At 44.4% G+C, this 24126-nt stretch overlaps 1 protein-coding gene across 2 annotated transcripts in view; it reads right to left on the bottom strand.

Annotated features, from left to right (window-relative positions):
- Positions 1–24126, bottom strand: part of DBN1 (drebrin 1) — a 335364-nt gene that overhangs the window by 87958 nt on the left and 223280 nt on the right. The window contains exons 5-9 of one of the 2 annotated variants that reach the window (XM_053717068.1): positions 23522–23662; positions 23369–23446; positions 23091–23242; positions 5294–5357; positions 5134–5193 (exon numbers count right to left, since the gene is read on the bottom strand). In XM_053717068.1, coding sequence (XP_053573043.1) covers positions 5134–5193; positions 5294–5357; positions 23091–23242; positions 23369–23446; positions 23522–23662 — 495 coding nt within the window. Of the gene's footprint in view, positions 1–5133; positions 5218–5293; positions 5358–23090; positions 23243–23368; positions 23447–23521; positions 23663–24126 lie in introns of both variants that reach the window. The other variant, XM_053717067.1, reaches the window with a different exon arrangement.

Here is a 24126-nt window from a genome sequence, read left to right as displayed (position 1 = left end):
TTGGTCTAAACACAGGCTTAATTCTGGTTAGAGCCTGACAAAAAGTCTGAACGTCTGGAACATCTGCCAAACGTTTGTGTAGTAAAATTGACAAAGCAGAGATTTGTCCCTTTAAGGAACTCGCTGATAACCCTTTCTCCAATCCTTCTTGGAGAAAAGACAGAATCCTGGGAATCCTAACTCTACTCCATGAGTAGCCTTTGGATTCACACCAAAAAAGATATTTACGCCATATCTTATGATAGATCTTTCTAGTGACAGGCTTACGTGCCTGAATCAAAGTATCAATGACAGAATCAGAGAACCCCCGCTTAAATAAAATCAAGCGTTCAATCTCCAAGCAGTCAGCTGCAGAGAAACTAGATTTGGGTGTTGGAAGGGTCCCTGAATGAGAAGGTCCTGCATCAATGGAAGCGTCCACGGCGGCAGAGGACATGTCCACTAGATCGGCATACCAAGTCCTGGGAGGCCACGCAGGCGCGATTAGAATTACTGAAGCAATCACCCGGGGCAGGAGAGCAAACGGTGGAAACACATAAGCTAGGTTGAACGACCAAGGCACTGCCAAGGCATCTATCAGTTCGGCCTAAGGATCCATTGACCTGGATCCGTATCTTGGAAGCTTGGCATTCTGACGAGATGCCATCAGATCCAACTCCGGTCTGCCCCATTTGAGGAACAGAGTGGCAAAGACCTCCGGATGGAGTTCCCACGTCTGTCTTCTTAAAAAATCTGCTTCCAAGTTGTCCACTCCTGGGATGTAGATTGCTGACAGATAACAAGAGTGGGCCTCCGCCCACCAAATTATCTTGGATACTTCTGGCATCGCTAAGGAACACCTTCCTCCCTGATGATTGATGTAAGCCACAGTCGTGATGTTGTCCAACTGAAAGTGAATTAATTTGGCCGAAGCCAACTGAGGCCACGCCTGAAGCGCATTGAATATTGCTCTCAATTCCAGAATATTGATTGGAGGAAGTGACTCCGACTGAGTCCGCACACCCTGAGCCCTCAGGGAATTCCAGACCGCATCCCAACCTAGAAGGCTGGCGTCCGTCGTCACTATCACCCATGAAGGTCTGAGGAAGCACGTCCCTTGGGACAGATGATCCTGAGACAACCATCAAAAAACAGAATTTATGTTTACCTGATAAATTACTTTCTCCAACGGTGTGTCCGGTCCACGGCGTCATCCTTACTTGTGGGATATTCTCTTCCCCAACAGGAAATGGCAAAGAGCCCAGCAAAGCTGGTCACATGATCCCTCCTAGGCTCCGCCTACCCCAGTCATTCGACCGACGTTAAGGAGGAATATTTGCATAGGAGAAACCATATGATACCGTGGTGACTGTAGTTAAAGAAAATAAATTATCAGACCTGATTAAAAAACCAGGGCGGGCCGTGGACCGGACACACCGTTGGAGAAAGTAATTTATCAGGTAAACATAAATTCTGTTTTCTCCAACATAGGTGTGTCCGGTCCACGGCGTCATCCTTACTTGTGGGAACCAATACCAAAGCTTTAGGACACGGATGATGGGAGGGAGCAAATCAGGTCACCTAGATGGAAGGCACCACGGCTTGCAAAACCTCTCCCCCAAAAATAGCCTCAGAAGAAGCAAAAGTATCAAACTTGTAAAATTTCCCACAAGTAAGGATGACGCCGTGGACCGGACACACCTATGTTGGAGAAAAGAGAATCTCTTTTCTCCTGATCCAGATCTATCTGAGGAGACAAATTTGCATAATCTCAATTCCACTGTCTGAGCATGCTCAGCTGTAGTGGTCAGAGATGAAAACGAGCAAACGGAATGATGTCCATTACCGCCACCATCAATCCAATTACCTCCATGCACTGGGCCACTGATGGCCGAGGATTGAACTGAAGGGCTCGGCATGTATTCATGAAAATTTTCTTGACAGAGGTCAGAAAGTTAAAGATTCTGGATATGGAATCTATTAAGAGTTCCCAGGAAGGGAACCTTGGTCTGTGGAATTAATTAACTCTTTTCTAGATTCACCTTCCACCTGTGAGTCCTCAGAAAGGACAGAACCATGTCTGTATGAGACTTTGTCAGATGGTAAGACGACGCCTGAATCAGAATATCGTTGAGATAAGGCGCCACTGCAATACCCCGCGGCCTGAGAACCGCTAGAAGGGACCCTAAAACCTTTGTGAAGATCCTGGGTGCTGTGGCCAACCCGAAGGGAAGAGCCACAAACTGAAAATGTTTTTCTAGGAAGGCAAACCTTAGGAACTGATGATGATCCTTATGGATAGAAATATGAAGGTATGCATCCTTCAAGTCCACGGTAGTCATATATTGACCCTCCTGGATCAATGGCAGAATTGTTCGAATAGTCTCCATTTTGAAGGATGGGACTCTGAGAAACTTGTTTAGACTCTTTAGATCTAAAATTGGTCGAAACGTGCCCTCTTTTTTGGGGACCACAAAAAGATTTGAGTAAAACCCCTGTCCCTGTTCCAGTCTTGGAATGGGACGAATTACTCCCATAGTAGAGAGGTCTTTTACACAACGTAAGAACGCCTCTCTTTTGTCAGGTCTGCAGACAATCGTGACAGAAGAAACCTCCCCCTTGGGAGAGAACTTTTGAATTCCAGCTGATACCCTTGGGACACGATCACCAGTGTCCAAGGATCCTGAACATCTCTTACCCAAGCCTGAGCAAAGAGAGAAAGTCTGCCCCCTACTAGATCCGGTCCAGTAATAAAAGAATTAGCCAGCTTAAGAGCCTTAATTCTATCTAAAATATCCTCTAAAGTAGTCTCAGTCTTAAGAGACTCTTCTAAAGCATCAAACCAGAAGGCTGCCGCAGTGGTAACTGGTACAATGCAGGCCGTTGGTTGTAAGAGGAAAACCTGATGAATAAACAATTTCTTTAGAAGACCCTCCAATTTCTTATCCATAGGGTCTTTAAAAGCACAGCTGTCCTCAATAGGAATAGTTGTACGCTTAGCCAGGGTAGATATAGCTCCTTCCACCTTAGGGACTGTTTGCCAAGAGTCCAAAACAGTGTCAGATAAGCGATACATCTTCTTGAAATTAGGAGAGGGTGAGAACGGGATACCCGGTCTGTCCCATTCACTCTTAATAATCTCCGAGATTCTCTTAGGAACTGGAAAAACATCAGTGTAAGCAGGCACCTCTAAGTATTTGTCCATTTTACACAATTTATCTGGTGGTACCACAATAGAGTCACAGTAATCCAGAGTCGCTAAAACCTCCCGAAGTAACAGGCGGAGGTGTTCAATCTTAAATCTAAAGTACATGACATCCGAGTCCATCTGAGGTAACTCACTTCCCGAATCGGAAAATTCCCCCTCAGACAGAAGTCCCCTGACCCCCAATTCAGATCCCTGTGAGGGTACATCGGAAATAGCTAACAAAGCATCAGAGGACTCAGCATTCACATTGACTTCTGTCCTACTGCGTTTGCCCTGTAACACTGGCAACTTAGAGAATACCTCTGTAAGGGTAGTTGACATAACTGCAGCCATATCCTGCAGAGTAAATGAATTAGACGCGGTTGAAGAACCAGGTGTCGCTTGGGTGGTCGTTAAAGGTTGTGCCGCTTGGAGAGAAGTTAGCGGTATACCCCGATTCTCCTCAGACTGAGAATCATCCTTAGACACATTTTCTTTACATAAAATTTGTGCTTTACATTGTAAGGCCCTCTCAGTACACAAGGGACAAAAAACCAGAGGGGGTTCCACAGTGGCATCTAAACACATAGAGCAAGGAGTTTCCTCCTCAGTGTCAGACATGTTAAACAGACTAGCAATATTAATAAGTCGTACTTTGCTTAAAATATTGAGCTCTGAATTCAAATTGTATGCAAAAATATTAATGCAAAAAAACTGTGCTGCGCCTTTAAATTTTAAAAGCGCAACTATTTTTCTGATATCTACAAAAACGTGTTTGGAACAGAAAAAAATTATTTTAAAGTGCCCAAAATACTCTATTAGTATTGCATCCCCTTGCTGAGATATGTAAGAAAACAATATATATCGATTATAACAGTAATTTATTTATTATCTTAATTTGGCCCCTGCACCACGGAATACACTTGCTGTAGCCTGATAAGCTTGAAAAACCTTTCGAAGGCCGAGACAATTTAGGCCCCACCAGAGCCCCCAGCCTCTGCTTGCTATGCGATCCGGATGATACTGCGCGTCTGAGGGCGTGAAAATAGGCCCCGCCCACTGTGGGCGTTACTCTAATCCGACTAAGACCCGCATGGGTCGCAAGTAAAAACAAACATGTCGACTTGTAAAAAAAATAAAAAATAAAGCCATGTGCCCTGAGTGAAGAAGCTGCACGAAAAGCAATCTCCCATGGAGCAGTTACAGGCAAAGTACCCCTTTACACAAACTTCCAACATAAGTGAATACATGAGGCATTATGTAAAGTTCACCCATTCAGCGTGTTCCCTGCCCTGCCTGTTCAGTCTGTGCTTACCTGGTACATCCCCTGACTATGATATACATAAAGTATGTACCTACTAATAGCCTGTGGGATATGTAAGTGACAAAGAGTACTAACTTACCTGTAAAGCACCCACTCTACTATATTTACCAAGCTGCACATCATCAGCTGTCAGTAGAGGAGCCCACCATGTGCTGTACACTCAAGCACAGCATCTAGAAGTACACCGACAAAGGCTGAAGGATAAATCCCAGCGACACGTGTGGCAGGCTAATGACAAACTCCCAGTGGAAGCATTACATCACTGCCAATGGTACTCCTGTAAGCCCCTCTGTCCTATTCCCAGCTCTCTGAGAGGGATAATGGGTCTCGCATAGGTCTGAGAATCCCTTTCTACGTAGAATCTGAAGCACCTCAATTTGTCACCTTCTCCTGTGGAGGCAAAAAAGACAGGGGTACAGAGAAGTGGAAGGGATTTAAAACTCTTAGTATGTTGGGTATTTTTTACATCCCCTAGTGGTCAGGAATTGAATACAACATGTGACGGCTCATGGACTCTCACCACCTTATGAAAGAAATAAAACACTATACAACAGACATGCAATACTACACTAATACAAAATCAATATGCATAAATCATATTAGCGTTTAACACACAAAAATATTACAAAAAGTATGTTTGTACCTCCACTTCACTTTCTGTTCTTTTTTGGTCTGCCACCTCGTCGTCATCTTTCTGTTCCATCTGGCAGGGTATAAACAAACAGTTCTATTAACAATAATAAAGTACTGCTGTCTCTATGCTGATAGAAAGAAATCCTAAAAAAACAGCAAGATTCACTCACAAATATTGAGTTGCTCTGTAACCTTTTTTTTGCCTCTTCAGCCTCTTCATCTAGAAGCTTCTTCCTGAAGGGGAAAAAAAACAAAACAAATTAGAGTCACTTCTAGGTTATCATGTGCATCATAAGGTTGATTAATTACAATAATATAGCATATTTTCTTTATTGAATTTATAGATTTTGAAAAAACTAAATTTATGCTTACCTGATAAATTTCTTTCTTTTGCGATGTACCGAGTCCACGGATTCATCCTAACTTGTGGGATATTGTCCTTCCTGACAGGAAGTAGCAAAGAGAGCACCACAGCAGAGCTGTCTATATAGCTCCCCCCTTACCTCCACCCCCCAGTCATTCGACCAAAGGCCATGGAAGAAAAGGAGAAACTATAAGGTGCAGAGGTGACTGACGTTTACATAAAAAAAAATACTATCTGTCTTGAATAGACAGGGCGGGCCGTGGACTCGGTACATTGCAAAAGAAAGAAATTTATCAGGTAAGCATAAATTTTGTTTTCTTTTGCATGATGTTCCGAGTCCACGGATTCATCCTAACTTGTGGGATACCAATACCAAACCTTTAGGACACGGATGAAGGCACCACTGCTTGCAAAACCTTTCTCCCAAAAATAGCCTCTGAAGAAGCAAAAGTATCAAATTTATTAAATTTTGAAAAGGCATGAAGCGACGACCAAGTCGCAGCCTTACAAATCTGTTCAACAGAAGCATCATTTTTAAAAGCCCATGTGGAAGCTACCGCTCTAGTAGAATGAGCTGTAATCTTTTCAGGAGGCTGCTGTCCAGCAGTCTCATAAGCCAAACGGATGATGCTTTTCAGCCAAAAGGAAAGAGAAGTCGCCGTAGCCTTTTGACCCCTACGCTTTCCAGAATAGACAACAAACAAAGAAGATGATTGACGAAAATCTTTGGTTGCCTGCAAATAAAATTTCAAAGCACGAACCACGTCCATGTTGTGCAACAGACGTTCTTTCTTACAAGAAGGATTAGGACACAGAGAAGGAACAACAATTTCCTGATTGATATTCCTGTTAGTAACAACCTTAGGTAGGAACCCAGGCTTGGTAAGCAAGACCACCTTATCAGCATGGAACACAAGATAAGGAAAGTCACATTGTAATGCAGATAGTTAGAAACTGAGCTGAAGAGATAGCAACTAGGAACAAAACTTTCCAAGATAAAAGCTTAATATCTATGGAATGCATGGGTTCAAACGGAACCCCTGAAGAACTCCAAGAACTAAATTTAGACTCCATGGCGGAGCAATAGGTTTAAACACAGGCTTAATGCTAACTAAAGCCTGACAAAAAGCCTGAATGTCTGGAACATCTGCCAGACGCTTGTGCAACAAAATAGACAGAGCAGATATCTGTCCCCTTAAGGAACTAGTTGATAATCCTTTCTCCAATCCCTCTTGGAGAAAAGACAAAATCCTAGGAATCCTGATTTTACTCCAGGAGAAGCCTTTGGATTTGCACCAAAAAAGATATTATGATAAATTTTCCTGGTAACAGGCTTTCGAGCCTGAATCAAGGTATTTATGACTGACTCCGAGAAACCCCGCTTTGATAGAATCAAGCGTCCGATCTCCACACAGTCAGTTGCAGAGAAATTAGATTTGGATGCTTGAATGGACCTTGAATCAGAAGGTCCTGTTTCAATGGCAGAGACCATGGTGGAAGGGATAACATGTCCACCAGGTCTGCATACCAAGTCCTGCGTGGCCACGCAGGCACTATCAAAATCACTGATGCTCTCTCCTGTTTGATTCTGGCAATCAGACGTGGAAGGAGAGGGAAAGGTGGAAACACATAAGCCAGGTTGAACGACCAGGGTACTGCTAGAGCATCTATCAGTACAGCCTGAGGATCCCTTGACATGGAGCCGTAACGAGGAAGTTTAGCGTTCTGGGATATAGATCGCTGACAGATGGCAAGAGTGAGCCTCTGCCCATTGGATTATCCTTGAGACCTCTATCATCGCTAAGTAACTCTTTGTTCCGCCCTGATGATTGATATAAGCCACAGTCGTGATGTTGTCCGACTGAAATCTGATGAATCTGGCCGAAGCCAGCTGAGGCCATGCCTGGAGAGCATTGAATATCGCTCTTAATTCCAGAATATTTATCAGTAGGAGAGCCTCCTCCCGAGTCCACAAACCCTGAGCTTTCAGGGAATTCCAGACTGCATCCCAGCCCAGAAGACTGGTGTCTGTCGTCACTATAACCCATTCTGGCCTGCGGAAACACATTCCCTGGGACAGATGATCCTGTGACAACCACCAAAGAAGACAGTCTCTGGTCTCTTGATCCAGATTTATCTGAGGAGATAAATGCACATAATCCCCATTCCACTGATTGAGCATGCATAGTTGCAGTGGTCTGAGATGCAAGCCAGCAAACGGAACTATGTCCATTGCCGCTACCATTAGTCCGATTACCTCCATACACTGAGCCACTGACGGCCGAGGAATGGAATGAAGAGCTCAGCAGGTGGACAAAATCTTTGATTTCCTGACCTCCGTCAGAAATTTTTTCATGTCCAACGAGTCTATCAGAGTCCCTAGAAATGAAACTCTTGTGAGGGGGGGAAAGAGAACTCTTTTTTACGTTCACTTTCCATGAAGATAAAATAAAACTAACAGTTTAACACCTCTTCTCTTTACTCTTCCTGCTTAGAGCCAGCAAATGAGAATGACGGGGAGGGTGAAGTTAAGGGGGGAGCTATATAGACAGCTCTGCTGTGGTGCTCTCTTTGCTACTTCCTGTCAGGAAGGACAATATCCCACAAGTTAGGATGAATCCGTGGACTCGGTACATTGAAAAAGAAAAATGTAAGCTGGGCTAAAACCCCAAGGCACCTATCAGCTCTGCCTGGGGATCCCTCTATCTTGACCAGTATCGGGGTAGCTTGCAATTGAGTCTGGACGCCATGAGATCTATCTCCGGCGTTCCCCATCTAAAACAAATATCCACAAACACTTCAGGGTGAAGAGACCATTCCCCAGGATCGAAGGATTGCCTGCTGAGAAAGTATGCTTCCTAGTTGTCCACACCTGGAATGTGGATCGCTGAAAGCGAGCAGTTGTGGGACTCCGCCCACTCCAAATTCCAGGACACCTCCCACATTGCTAGGGAGCTCCTCGTACCCCCCCTAATGGTTAATGTAAGCCACTGAGGTAATGTTGTTGGTCTGGAATCTGATGAAGCCGAACGACCCCAGAGGAGGCCACGCCCTCAATTGCTCGACGTTCCAGAATATTTATCGGAGAGACTCCTCCCGGGTCCATTTTCCTTGTGCCATCCTAGCACCCCAAACAGCTCCCCATCCTGCAAGAATTGCGTCCGTGGTCACAATCTCCCAGGACAGTCTCAAGAAGGATGTCCCCAGGGACAGATGCTCGAGACGGATCCACCAAGAGAGGGAGTCCCTGGTCCAAGCATCCATGGATATCCGCTGTGATAGATCTGAATGATCGCTGTTCCACTGTCTCAACATGCACAATTGACGATGGAACCTGGCGAAGGGGATGACGTCTATGCTGGAGACCATGAGTCCGATCATCTCCAAACACTGAGCTACCGAAGGGCATGAGGAGGACTGAAGGGCAAGACAGGTGGACGCCATCTCCCTGCGTCATTGATCTGTGAGAAATATGGACATAGAGTCTATTATCGTGTCCAGGAACTCCACCCTGTTGCTGGTAACCAGGGAACTCTTTCCTGAGTTGATCTACCAACCGTGAGATTGGAGCAAGGAAAGAAGAGCCCTCGAATGATCCTCTTCGAGGCTGAACGACGGCGCCTCGACTAGGATGTCGTCCAAATAGGCCACCACAGCAATGCCCCTGGATCTGGCCACTGCAAGTAGCACCTCTAGAACACCAAAAGGAAGGGCCACAAACTGGAAGTGTTGGTCCAGAAATGCAAATCTTAAGAACATGAAGTGGTCCCTGTGAATTGGAACATGAAGGTAAGCATCCTTCAAGTCTATTGTCGTCATGAACTGCCCCTATTGAACTAGTGGCAGAATCGATATGATCGTTTCCATTTTGAACGAGGGAACAGCCAGAAACTTGTTGAAAAACTTTAGGTCCAGAATCTGGCGGAACGTGCCCTCCTACTTTGGAACCACAAAAAGATTTGAATAGTACCCTAGACCCCTTTTTGCTTAGGGTACTGGTACGATAACACCTAGAGAGGAGAAATCCCTCACACATTCTAGAAAGGCCTCTCTCTTCTCCGGTATGAAGACAGGTTTGACAGGAGAAATCTTCACCTGTGCGGATGGGACCTGAATACTATCCTGTAACTCTGGGCGAGAGACAATCTGCCCCCTACTTGGTCCAGAGACCGGTCGGGGTCTGCCCCTTCATGCCGATTTTGTCTCGGCGGGCTTCTTGGGCTGCTTGGACTTGTTCCAAGACTGAGCAGGCTTTCAAAGTTCCCTTGGACTGATCCGCTTTCGCAGCGGACTGCTGGCGCTGGGCCTTGCCGCACGAAAGGGACGAAAAGTAGATCCTTTAGGCTTAGCCTTCTTATCCAGCGGTAGGAAAGCACCCCTTGCCTCCCGTAACAGTGGATATAATCAAATCCAATCCTGGACCGAACAGAAACTTTCCTTGAAAAGGCAGAGACAACAGCCTCGACTTAGAGGTCATGTCCGCAGATCAAGACTCCAATCCTGGAACCTTTGTTCAGGCAAATAGTTTGCATATTGGCGTCACAAATGAAAGAATTGGCGACCTTCAACGCCTTAATCTTATCCTGTATCTCGTTGATTGAAGTCTCCCTCTCGACCATATCACAGGGATTCACACCAATATGTCGCAGCTCCGGAAACCGCGGTAACAGCCGCTGCCAGTTGAAAAACAAATCCTGTGTGCTGAAACATTTTCCTTAACATATTTTCCAACTTTTTATTCATGCGCTCTTTAAACAACGAACTATTGTCGAGAGCGTGGAAATAGCACCATCCACCTTAGGGACAGTGCCCCACAGCTCGAGTTAAAGGTCCAGAATGACGAACAGTTTCTTAAAACAAGGAGGGGAAAAGAAAGAAGCTAATCGCTCCCATTAATTCTTAATAATATTAGCCATCTTAACAGGAATCGGGAAGGTCTGAGGATCCATCCTGTCCTCGTATACCTTATCAAGTTTAGGAATTGAAGGTTCCTCCAGAAGCTTCGGTTCTGGGACCTCCAGAGTAGCAAGCACTTGCTTCAGCAAAAAGCAGAAAAATTCTCCATCCTAAATCTAAAGTCAGGCTCCTCCACAGCCAGAGGATGAGATGGCATGGACTCCGACCCAGAAGGAGCCTCCTCCAAATAAACGGAGTGGGCCTCGTCATCGTATAACGCTTCTGATATTTCCATAGGCATAGACAACCCCTGGGCCGGACCGCCATGGTAAGCCCTATGCTTGCTTGAGTAAAGGTTGGACCCTGGGGCGCTGCATGTGCACTCGGAGATGAAAGCAGGGAATGCACCTCACGGGGCAGGGAACCCTCAGAGGTGGACGTCTCAGAAGTACTAGACACCCCTTTATTTTTAGATGTCGCAACTTTATCAAGGCATGTGGAACATAGTTGAGCATCCTGATCTACAAGAACCTCCTCAAAATAAACACAGGAAAGAGACTTTGTTAAAGAGGGAGCACCCTCTAAAGCATCAGTCCTCCATAGCTTGCACTTTTATTATGGACTAGATTAAAAGGGACAGTCAACACCAGAATTTATGTTGCTTTAAAAAGATAGATAATCCCTTAATTACCCATTCCCCAGTTTTGCATAACCAACACAGTTATAATTATACACGTTCTACCTCTGTAATTACCTTGTATCTAAGCCTCAGCAGACTGCCCCCTTATTTCAGTTCTTTTGACAGACATTTTAGCCAGAGCTGTCTCCATGGTAAATTCACATGCATGAGTTCAATGTTATGTATATGAAACACAAACTAATGCCCTCTAGTGGTGAAAAACTATCAAAATGCATTTAGATTAGAGGCGGCCTTCAAGGTCTAAGAAATTAGCATATGAACCTCCTAGGTATAGCTTTCAACTAAGAATACCAAGAGAACAAAGCAAAATTGGTGATAAAAGTAAATTGGAAAGTTGTTTAAAATTACATGCCCTATTTGAGCCATGAAAGAAATAAAAAGCTGAGTAGAAAATATCAGCTGAGCAACTCTATGTAAAAAAAAATGTATGCTTACCAGATAAATTCCTTTCTTTCCTGGCAGGGAGAGTCTTCATTCCTTACTGTTGGGAAATACAACAGCTGGCCACCAGAAGGAGGCAAAGACACCCCAGCCGCCAAAGGCTTAAATATCCCTCCCACTTCCCCTATCCACCCAGTCATTCGGCCGAGGAAAAGTAGGGGAAACTTTAGGGTATAAAGGTGCCAGAAGTAAAAAAATAAAAAATAAAAAAAGGGAGCTGCCCAAACAAAAAATAGCTTACGGATGGGGTTGTGGACTCTCCCTGCCAGGAAAGAAAGGAATTTATCTGGTAAGCATACATTTTGTTTTCTTTCCATAAGGCAGGGAGAGTCCACGACATCATTCCTTAATGTTGGGAAAACAATACCCAAGCTCCAGAGAACACTGAAGGAATAACTGGATGGAACAAGAAAGGAGGCGGACCCTAATCTTAGGGCACCACAGCCTGCAAAACCTCTCCCGAAAGCTACTTCAGACGAAGCAAACACATCAAACTTGTAAAATTTGGAAAAAGTATGCAAGGAGGACCAGGTAGCTGCCTTACAAAGCTGATCCATTGAGGCTTTGTTCTTAAAAGCCCAGGAAGAAGCTACTGCTCGAGTGGAATGAGCCGTAATCCTCTCAGGAGGCTGTTGTCCCGCCGTCTCATAAGCCAGGCTGTTGACACTTCTCAACCAGAATGACAGGGACGATGTAGTGGCCTTCTGACCCCTAACTTTACCCGTGCATAGATGTTAAACAAAGATGAAGATTGTCTGAACTCCTTAGTAGCCTGAGGGTAGAACTTCAAGGCACGAACCACATATAGATTGTGAAGCAAACGTTCCTTCGCCAAAGGAGGATTGGGACACAAGGAAGGAACAACAATCTCTTGATTAATGTTGCTATCTGACATTACCTTAGGAAGGAAACCTAACTTAGTACGTAAAAGCGCCTTATCGGCATGAAAAACAAGGTAAGGGGGTCACATTGCAAGGCAGAAATCTCAGAGACTCTGCGAGCAGAGGCAATAGCCAATAGAAACAAAACCTATCAAGATAACAGTTTAATGTCAACATTATGCATGGGCTCAAACGGAGCCTGCTGCAACACACGAAAAACAAGATTGAGACTCCATTACGGAGCCATCTTTCTAAACACAGGTCTGATCCTAGTCAGGGCCTTAACGATGAACTGCACATCCGGAAGCTCAGCTTATCTCTTGTGCAGCAACACCGACGTGGCAGATATCTGTCCCTTCAGGGTACTAGCAGATAGACCCTTCTCCAGTCCATTCTGGAGAAAAGATAACATTCTGGCAACTTTAACCTTATGCCAAGAAAAAACAGAATTTATGTTTACCTGATAAATTACTTTCTCCAACGGTGTGTCCGGTCCACGGCGTCATCCTTACTTGTGGGATATTCTCTTCCCCAACAGGAAATGGCAAAGAGCCCAGCAAAGCTGGTCACATGATCCCTCCTAGGCTCCGCCTACCCCAGTCATTCGACCGACGTTAAGGAGGAATATTTGCATAGGAGAAACCATATGATACCGTGGTGACTGTAGTTAAAGAAAATAAATTATCAGACCTGATTAAAAAACCAGGGCGGGCCGTGGACCGGACACACCGTTGGAGAAAGTAATTTATCAGGTAAACATAAATTCTGTTTTCTCCAACATAGGTGTGTCCGGTCCACGGCGTCATCCTTACTTGTGGGAACCAATACCAAAGCTTTAGGACACGGATGAAGGGAGGGAGCAAATCAGGTCACCTAAATGGAAGGCACCACGGCTTGCAAAACCTTTCTCCCAAAAACAGCCTCAGAAGAAGCAAAAGTATCAAACTTGTAAAATTTGGTAAAAGTGTGCAGTGAAGACCAAGTCGCTGCCCTACATATCTGATCAACAGAAGCCTCGTTCTTGAAGGCCCATGTGGAAGCCACAGCCCTAGTGGAATGAGCTGTGATTCTTTCAGGAGGCTGCCGTCCGGCAGTCTCGTAAGCCAATCTGATGATGCTTTTAATCCAAAAAGAGAGAGAGGTAGAAGTTGCTTTTTGACCTCTCCTTTTACCAGAATAAACAACAAACAAGGAAGATGTTTGTCTAAAATCCTTTGTAGCATCTAAATAGAATTTTAGAGCGCGAACAACATCCAAATTGTGCAACAAACGTTCCTTCTTCGAAACTGGTTTCGGACACAAAGAAGGCACGACTATCTCCTGGTTAATGTTTTTGTTAGAAACAACTTTTGGAAGAAAACCAGGTTTAGTACGTAAAACCACCTTATCTGCATGGAACACCAGATAAGGAGGAGAACACTGCAGAGCAGATAATTCTGAAACTCTTCTGGCAGAAGAAATTGCAACCAAAAACAAAACTTTCCAAGATAATAACTTAATATCAACGGAATGTAAGGGTTCAAACGGAACCCCCTGAAGAACTGAAAGAACTAAGTTGAGACTCCAAGGGGGAGTCAAAGGTTTGTAAACAGGCTTAATTCTAACCAGAGCCTGAACAAAGGCTTGAACATCTGGCACAGCTGCCAGCTTTTTGTGGAGTAACACAGACAAGGCAGAAATCTGTCCCTTCAAGGAACTTGCAGATAATCCTTTCTCCAATCCTTCTTGAAGAAAGGATAGAATCTTAGGAATCTTTACCTTGTCCCAAGGGAATCCTTTAGATTCACACCAACAGATATATTTTTTCCATATTTTGTGGTAAATTTTTCTAGTTACAGGCTTTCTGGCCTGAACAAGAGTATCAATAACAGAATCTGAGAACCCTCGTTTTGATAAGATCAAGCGTTCAATCTCCAAGCAGTCAGCTGGAGTGAGACCAGATTCGGATGTTCGAACGGACCTTGAACAAGAAGGTCTCGTCTCAAAGGTAGCTTCCATGGTGGAGCCGATGACATATTCACCAGATCTGCATACCAAGTCCTGCGTGGCCACGCAGGAGCTATCAAGATCACCGATGCCCTCTCCTGATGGATCCTGGCTACCAGCCTGGGGATGAGAGGAAACGGCGGGAATACATAAGCTAGTTTGAAGGTCCAAGGTGCTACTAGTGCATCTACTAGAGTCGCCTTGGGATCCCTGGATCTGGACCCGTAGCAAGGAACCTTGAAGTTCTGACGAGAGGCCATCAGATCCATGTCTGGAATGCCCCACAGTTGAGTAATTTGGGCAAAGATTTCCGGATGGAGTTCCCACTCCCCCGGATGTAATGTCTGACGACTCAGAAAATCCGCTTCCCAATTTTCCACTCCTGGGATGTGGATTGCAGACAGGTGGCAGGAGTGAGTCTCCGCCCATTGAATGATTTTGGTCACTTCTTCCATCGCCAGGGAACTCCTTGTTCCCCCCTGATGGTTGATGTACGCAACAGTCGTCATGTTGTCTGATTGAAACCGTATGAACTTGGCCTTTGCTAGCTGAGGCCAAGCCTTGAGAGCATTGAATATCGCTCTCAGTTCCAGAATATTTATCGGTAGAAGAGATTCTTCCCGAGACCAAAGACCCTGAGCTTTCAGGGATCCCCAGACCGCGCCCCAGCCCATCAGACTGGCGTCGGTCGTGACAATGACCCACTCTGGTCTGCGGAAGGTCATCCCTTGTGACAGGTTGTCCAGGGACAGCCACCAACGGAGTGAGTCTCTGGTCCTCTGATTTACTTGTATCTTCGGAGACAAGTCTGTATAGTCCCCATTCCACTGACTGAGCATGCACAGTTGTAATGGTCTTAGATGAATGCGCGCAAAAGGAACTATGTCCATTGCCGCTACCATCAAACCTATTACTTCCATGCACTGCGCTATGGAAGGAAGAGGAACGGAATGAAGTGTCCGACAAGAGTTTAGAAGTTTTGTTTTTCTGGCCTCTGTCAGAAAAATCCTCATTTCTAAGGAGTCTATTATTGTTCCCAAGAAGGGAACCCTTGTCGACGGAGATAGAGAACTCTTTTCCACGTTCACTTTCCATCCGTGAGATCTGAGAAAGGCCAGGACTATGTCCGTGTGAGCCTTTGCTTGAGGAAGGGACGACGCTTGAATCAGAATGTCGTCCAAGTAAGGTACTACTGCAATGCCCCTTGGTCTTAGCACCGCTAGAAGGGACCCTAGTACCTTTGTGAAAATCCTTGGAGCAGTGGCTAATCCGAAAGGAAGCGCCACGAACTGGTAATGCTTGTCCAGGAATGCGAACCTTAGGAACCGATGATGTTCCTTGTGGATAGGAATATGTAGATACGCATCCTTTAAATCCACCGTGGTCATGAATTGACCTTCCTGGATGGAAGGAAGAATTGTTCGAATGGTTTCCATTTTGAACGATGGAACCTTGAGAAACTTGTTTAAGATCTTGAGATCTAAGATTGGTCTGAACGTTCCCTCTTTTTTGGGAACTATGAACAGATTGGAGTAGAACCCCATCCCTCGTTCTCCTAATGGAACAGGATGAATCACTCCCATTTTTAACAGGTCTTCTACACAATGTAAGAATGCCTGTCTTTTTATGTGGTCTGAGGACAATTGAGACCTGTGGAACCTCCCCCTTGGGGGAAGCCCCTTGAATTCCAGAAGATAACCTTGGGAGACTATTTCTAGTGCCCAAGGATCCAGAACATCTCTTGCCCAAGCCTGAGCGAAGAGAGAGAGTCTGCCCCCCACCAGATCCGGTCCCGGATCGGGGGCCGCCACCCGCTTGGGTATAGGAAAAGCTTCTGGGAGCCCCGGGACCTCTAGGAACTTGTCCATTTTACATAGTTTCTCTGGGATGATCAAATTCTCACAATCATCCAGAGTGGATAATACCTCCTTAAGCAGAGCGCGGAGATGTTCCAACTTAAATTTAAATGTAATCACATCGGGTTCAGCTTGTTGAGAAATTTTCCCTGAATCTGAAATTTCTCCCTCAGACAAAACCTCCCTGGCCCCCTCAGACTGGTGTAGGGGCATTTCAGAACCATTATCATCAGCGTCCTCATGCTCTTCAGTATCTAAAACAGAGCAGTCGCGCTTACGCTGATAAGTGGGCATTTTGGCTAAAATGTTTTTGATAGAATTATCCATTACAGCCGTTAATTGTTGCATAGTAAGGAGTATTGGCGCGCTAGATGTACTAGGGGCCTCCTGAGTGGGCAAGACTCGTGTAGACGAAGGAGGGAATGATGCAGTACCATGCTTACTCCCCTCACTTGAGGAATCATCTTGGGCATCATTTTCAGTGTCACATAAATCACATTTATTTAAATGAGAAGGAACCCTGGCTTCCCCACATTCAGAACACAGTCTATCTGGTAGTTCAGACATGTTAAACAGGCATAAACTTGATAACAAAGTACAAAAAACGTTTTAAAATAAAACCGTTACTGTCACTTTAGATTTTAAACTGAACACACTTTATTACTGCAATTGCGAAAAAGTATGAAGGAATTGTTCAAAATTCACCAAAATTTCACCACAGTGTCTTAAAGCCTTAAAAGTATTGCACACCAAATTTGGAAGCTTTAACCCTTAAAATAACGGAACCGGAGCCGTTTTTTACTTTAACCCCTTTACAGTCCCTGGTATCTGCTTTGCTGAGACCCAACCAAGCCCAAAGGGGAATACGATACCAAATGACGCCTTCAGAAAGTCTTTTCTATGTATCAGAGCTCCTCACACATGCGACTGCATGTCATGCCTCTCAAAAACAAGTGCGCAATACCGGCGCGAAAATGAGGCTCTGTCTATGATTAGGGAAAGCCCCTAAACAATAAGGTGTCTAAAACAGTGCCTGCCGATATTATTTTACCAAAATACCCAGATTAAATGATTCCTCAAGGCTAAATATGTGTAATATATGAATCGATTTAGCCCAGAAAATGTCTACAGTCTTAATAAGCCCTTGTGAAGCCCTTATTTACTGTCTGAATAAAAATGGCTTACCGGATCCCATAGGGAAAATGACAGCTTCCAGCATTACATCGTCTTGTTAGAATGTGTCATACCTCAAGCAGCAAAAGACTGCTCACTGTTCCCCCAACTGAAGTTAATTCCTCTCAACAGTCCTGTGTGGAATAGCCATGGATTTTAGTAACGGTTGCTAAAATCATTTTCCTCTTACAAACAGAAATCTTCATCTCTTTTCTGTTTCAGAGTAAATAGTACATACCAGCACTATTTTAAAATAACAAACTCTTGATTGAATAATAAAAACTACAGTTAAACACTAAAAAACTCTAAGCCATCTCCGTGGAGATGTTGCCTGTACAACGGCAAAGAGAATGACTGGGGTAGGCGGAGCCTAGGAGGGATCATGTGACCAGCTTTGCTGGGCTCTTTGCCATTTCCTGTTGGGGAAGAGAATATCCCACAAGTAAGGATGACGCCGTGGACCGGACACACCTATGTTGGAGAAACGAAGCTCTTCACACCAGTGCAGGTAAGCCTGCCACACCTTATGGTAGATGCGTAGAGTAACTGGCTTACGAGCTTGAATCAAAGTGTCGATGACACTCTCAGAGAAACCTCTCCTGGCTAACACTAAGCGCTCAATCTCCACGCAGTCAGCCTCAGAGAATCTAGATTTTAATGAAGGAAAGGACCCTGTATCAGCAAGTCCCTGCGACAAGGTAACCTCCACGGAGGAGATGAGGACATCCCCATCAGATCCACGAACCAAGTCCTTCACGGCCAGGATGGAGAAATTAGAATCACTGATGCTTGCTTCTGTTTGATGCGGGCCACCACATGAGGGAGAAGAGGTAATAAAAAAAAAAAAAAAAAGATATAGGACTCTGAACCTCCATGGAATCTATTAGAACCGCTTGAGGATCCCTCAATCTCGACCCGAACTTGGGTAGTTTGGCATTGAGACGGGAGGCCATAAGGTCTATTTCCGGTGTCCCCCATCTGCTGCATATCCCAGCAAAGATCTCGGGTGGAGAGACCATTTCCCCGGGTGAAAGAATTGCTTGATGAGGAAGTCTGTTTCCCAGTTGTCCACACCCTGTGGATCGCTGACAGTGTACAGTTGTGGGCTTCAGCCCATTCTAGGATTTAAGACACTTCTCTCATCGCTAAGGAACTTCTCGTTCCTCCCTGGTGGTTAATGTAGGCTACCAAAGTTATATTGTCTGATTGGAATCTGATAAACTGGGACAAACCCAAGAGGAGCCATGCCTTCAGAGCACTGAAAATTGCCCGGAGTTCCAAGATATTGATCGGAAGAGTGGACTCCTGAGTCCACAGCCCCTGTGCCTTCCTGGCACCCCAAACGGCTCCCAAGCGTCAGGGTTTTTTCCCTGTTTTGTTTGCCATGTGCTACTGGCAGCCATTTTACTCACCTCTCTTGCTGACTATGGTGCATTGTGGGGGATGCTGCTCATTTCCTGCACTTCCTTTTATGGTCAGACTGGTGTGCATCATCCATGTGAGACAGGATGCAGACTCAGAATTGTGATGTCCTCACTTATTATTTAAAGGGCCTCTGTTCAGTATGCTTTGCCTTTGCGTTGTCTCAGACCTGTTGTGCGAGAGTTCCTGTGTATTACCTGGCTGCCTGACGTCCTTCCTGGTTCCTGATCCCTGGCTTGTTCCTGACTCTGCTGTTTTCCTTGTTTCTGATTCTGGCTCGTCTGACTATTCGCTTTGGCTCCTGACTCAGCTTGTCTGACTACCAGCTCTGGTTTTGACTCCTGGCTTGTTATTATTTTTTGCTATTAATAAAAGGTGTGATTATTTTTGCACTTGTCGTCTCAGTCTGATTCCTGGCACCCTGACACCAAGCCAGATAGACTGTTGTCCGTAGTCACAATCTCTCAGGACGGTCTCAAGAAGCACGTGCCTTGGGACAGGTGATCTTGACAGAGCCACCAAGAGAGCGAGTCTCTCGCCAGGCTGTCCAGAACTATCTGTTGTGACAGATCGGAATGGCTGCCGTTCCATTGTCTCAGCATGCATAGCTGTAAAGGTCTGAGATGGAATCTGGCAAAGGGAATGATGTCCATACAAGACACCATGAGTCCAATCACCTCCATACACTGGGCCACCAAAGGTCTCAAGGAGGCCTGGAGGGCAAGATATGCTGTTAGCTTGCAACGTCTCTGATGTGTTAGAAAGATCTTCATGAACACTGAGTCTTTAAGAGTAAGAAAACTCTTTTGTAAAGTTTATCTTCCATCCATGTCATCAAACTAAAGAAGACTTATAAGAAGTTCTGAGTGATCCCTTGCTAGACGAAAAGGTGGTGCCTGTACCAAGATATTGTCCAGGTAAGGAGCTACTGCTATACCTCGGGTTCTGGCAACCGCTAGAAGAGCCCCCAGAACCTTCGTAAATATTCTTGGAGCAGTAGCTAAGCCAAACGGAAGTGCTATGAATTGGAAGTGTTGATCCAGAAAGGCGAATTTCAGGAACTGGAAATGTTCCCTGTGAATCAGAACATGAAGGTATCCATCCTTCAGATCTATGGTAGTCAAACTGTCCTTCCTGAACCAAGGGAAGGATTGATCTTATAGTCTCCATCTTGAAGGAGGGGACACTTAGAAATGTATTTAGGCACTTCAAGTCTAGAAAAAGATGGAAAGTTCCCTCCTTTTTGGGAACCACAAAGAGGTTTGAATAGACCTCTTTCTGATGCAGGTAACGGGACTATTACTCCTAAGGATGATAGATCCCGGATCGGGGGACGTCCAAATGAAAGGAGCGAAAATTAAAGGACCGTCCCTTAGGTCTGTTCTTCTTATCCTGAGGTAGGAAGGCACCTTTCCCTCCAGTAAACGTAGAGATGATGGAGTCTAGACCTAGTCCAAATAAAATCTTCCCCTTGAAAGGAAGAGAAAGGAGTCTGGTTTTAGAAGTCATATCCGCAGACCAAGACTTTAACCAGAGAGCCCTGCAGGCAAGGACCGCAAAAGCTGAAGCCTTAGCATTCATGCGAATAATATGAATATTCGCATCACATATGAAAGAATTAGATACTCTTAAGGCTTTAATTCTCTCCTAAATATCCTCGAAGGGAGATTCTACCTCAATAAGTTCTGACAGGGAGCCACACAAGTAGGTGGCGGCCACGGCCACAGAGGCCACTGCTGCCGCCGATTGAAATAAAAAAAAAAATCACACGTGTTGGAACATTCTCCTTAGGAAAGTTTCTAACTTCTTATCCATATTTTCTCTAAAGGAAGAGCTATCCTCAAGAGGGATAGTAGTACGCTTAGCTAGCATCGAAATTGCGCCATCCACCTTAGGTATGGAGCCAACAGCTCTAATTGAGAGTCAGGGACCAGGAACAATTTTTTTTAAAGTAACCGAGGGAGAAAAGGATGTTCCAATTCTTTACTAATAATGTTCGCCATATGAACTGGGACGGGAAAAGTCTGTGGGACCTTCCTGTCTTCATAAACCCTATCTAACTTAGGGATCTTAGGTTCCTCAGGTAAATTAGCCTCTGGAACTTTTAGTGTAGACAGGACCTGTTCAATTTTATATCTAAAAGGAGGGTTCCTCCGCCGGAGCTTTAGTAATAGAAGTCTCCAACTCCAAAATTTCACCTTCTGACGCCACAGAGGTCAACTCATCCTCAGATAGCTGGGACATACAAGCTAGATCCGATTGGAAATTAGATGAATCTAAAACAGGAGAACTGTGTTTAACCTTTATCTTAAGTTTCCCAGATATAGGTAGGGCATTGTGCGGTAAAGTCCGCAGGAAAAAGGCCCCCTCCAAATGGAGAAATAGCTGTGCTACGGGGAACTGCATGTGAAGCGGTTAGGTAGAAAGGGTAGTAATCTCTCAGTTCACAGAATCCTGAGAGGTTGATGGCTCAGGGGGACTAACAGCACTAGGGTTAATAGCAGATTTAGCTCCCTTCTTATACTTCAAAACAGTACCCAGGCAATTTGAATAAAATTGAGAAGGCGGGCAAACCACGGCCTCCTCACAATATAAGCAGGTTGTATAAAGCACTACAGGAGTGGAACCTTCTAACATATTATCAGAGTCCTCCATAGTAGGTATGTAATCCCACAGTAGAAAGAAAAAAACAATACAAAAATAAACTTTTTAAATATAGAAAGGCACCTTTACAAAACTAATGGCTGGGGCTCTCACCACCTCCTAGACCCAGACAAGTTGTCAAGAAACGCTGTCTGCAGCAGTATCATAAGAAAGTAAATGAAGCCACACCCGGTCACTTGGTGGGCAAGGCAGGACCCTCCCCTGCTATTAAAAAAAAAAAAAAAGAGCGCAAAGCTATTAGAAGCTGCGCATCAAACAAAAGTGAAAGTGAAACCTGCTTGTTCCAGCCAAAAGTACACAGTCTAAATGAACTCTGAAAACATTTTTTTTTTTCACAAATGTTAAAGCAGTATATAAACTCCCCAAACTGTTCCCAATAAACTCCCACTGAGGAGATATTAACCCTTGGTCCTACTGAGGTGTCACGCTGTGACCCTATATAAGGCGTCCCTGCTATATGAAAATTACACAGACTTACCCTCCAGGATCCATGCTGTGGAACTGATACAGCCTCTCAAGTGTGACAGCCTTGTAAGCGATGCTCTAACAGGGACCTGAGTGTGGAAAAACAAGCAGTGTAACTAGTTAACACTGATTGCTCAGGAGTTGTTAGATAGACCGTCTGGATGACTTCGCAGAAAAACTTTCCTTGCATCTCTAGACTCTAACTTTGATCAATACTCTCACTGAGAGGTATATATGATTACTTAAAACTCCAGTTTTTTCTTGAGGGAAACATACCCGTTTAAGGACTATCCGAATCTTCTGACACTCCTCTGCCATCCTCCTCTAGTGACGAAAGGCAAAGAATGACTGGGGGGGATAGGGGAAGTGGGAGAGATATTTAAGCCTTTGGCTGGTGTGTCTTTGTCTCCTCGTGGTGGCCAGGTGTTGTATTTCCCAACAGTAAGGAATTAAGTTGTGGACTCTCCCTGCCTTATAAAAAGAAAGAAGATATTTAACCTCAAAAATGTCCTCAGTAGCCACATACCATTCTAAAACGATTTTCAGCAGCCAATCAGTATACAAGTCCCGGGACTTGCAAAAGATCGTGCATCTGGCATGTGCAGGCACAGTCATTATTTCCCTATTCAGTTTAAGGAAGTTTACTATGAAATCTTGCGAGAAATCAGTAAAATCTCATGAGATCACAGTAAAGCAAAGCATAACCTCGGTACTAAAGATGCTGACTGGCTTCCCCCCACCCCCCAACATGCTGCTGGACAGTAGCTGAAAGATAACTTTTCACTTTCCACTAAGCACTTACTATTGTGAGATGAAGAAATGTTTAGGTAAATATCTTCCTTTTTTACATAGAGATGTTCAGATGATATTTTCCTGTCTGCTTTTTACAGTTAAACGGAATAACTTTCAAGTCATTAAGCATAAAAGTATTATGTCCCTTAAAGGGCTCGAGAGCTCCCTCCACAGCTTGATAGAGCGAGCCTATAACATTTTTTATTAGTAAAAAAGGAAGCTAAAAAATATGGATATTTAACAGAAAACTATTCTATGAATATAAATATTTTTTGTCAAAATTTCCCTTTACTATTACTCCCTACGTCATGAGAAACCAATAAGTACCTGTGCTCTTCTATCTGCTGCTCTCTTTCCTGATAGCGTTTCTCGCGTTCCTCCTGCTCTTTGCGCTCTTGCTCCATGCGCTCCTGCTCAAAGCGAAGTCTCTCTTCCAAAGCTTTCTGTCGCTCTTCCTGCTTCCTTTCCTCCTCTTCCCTCTAACAAACCACAAAGTAACATACATAAACAGATAATTAGATGGACTGAATGAATAAGAGAACACACCTGTACATGAAACAGATCATATCTAAATTAATGGAAAGAAATGTTGCAAAGAAAAATACCTTGGCTTGCTCCCAGAACTGTTCTCTGTTGAGGCGTTTCATTTCTATGGCTGCATTTGTCTTCTGGTAATTGGTGCCCTGCAAAGAATATATAATGAAAACAACCATCTCAGAAAGGATCATTTGTGGATAGTATAGAGCACCCATTCTCACCACAGTTTCACCATCCTCTTTAAGCTGCAGTCTCTGCATAACAGGGCTAGACAGTCGTCCAGAGCCATTGGAGAGGCGTTGACCGATGGCCATAGGATCAATGTCTTCCACACTGCTGGCATTCACTATGACATCCACACCCTATGCAAGAACATGTCAATAGAGTATCTAAATTACAGTGAGTATTAAACAGCAGACATTTGAGAATGAATGGGAAAGAGGAATTTAAATAAGTGCTTTCAGGAATAACCTAAATGACCAATAGAATATAATATTCTCCTTTTACGCTTCATGGGCAAGTCACACACATACCGTCTCCTATTATATATTACCCTTCACGGGTAAGTCACACACATACCGTCTCCTATTATATATTACCCTTCATGGGCACGTCACACACATACCGTCTCCTATTATATATTACCCTTAACAGACACGTCACACACATACCGTCTCCTATTATATATTACCCTTCACGGGTAAGTCACACACACATACTGTCTACTATTATGTATTACCCTTCACTGGTAAGTCACAAACATACCGTCTCCTATAATATATTACCCTTCAAGGGCAAATCACACACATACTGTCTCCTATTATAT

This window comes from Bombina bombina, chromosome 6 (assembly GCF_027579735.1).
Source record: "Bombina bombina isolate aBomBom1 chromosome 6, aBomBom1.pri, whole genome shotgun sequence".
Classification (NCBI taxonomy): Eukaryota; Metazoa; Chordata; class Amphibia; order Anura; family Bombinatoridae; genus Bombina; species Bombina bombina.
The sequence above is the reverse complement of the archived record's forward strand: the minus strand, read 5'-3'. Positions and strand labels throughout refer to the sequence as shown.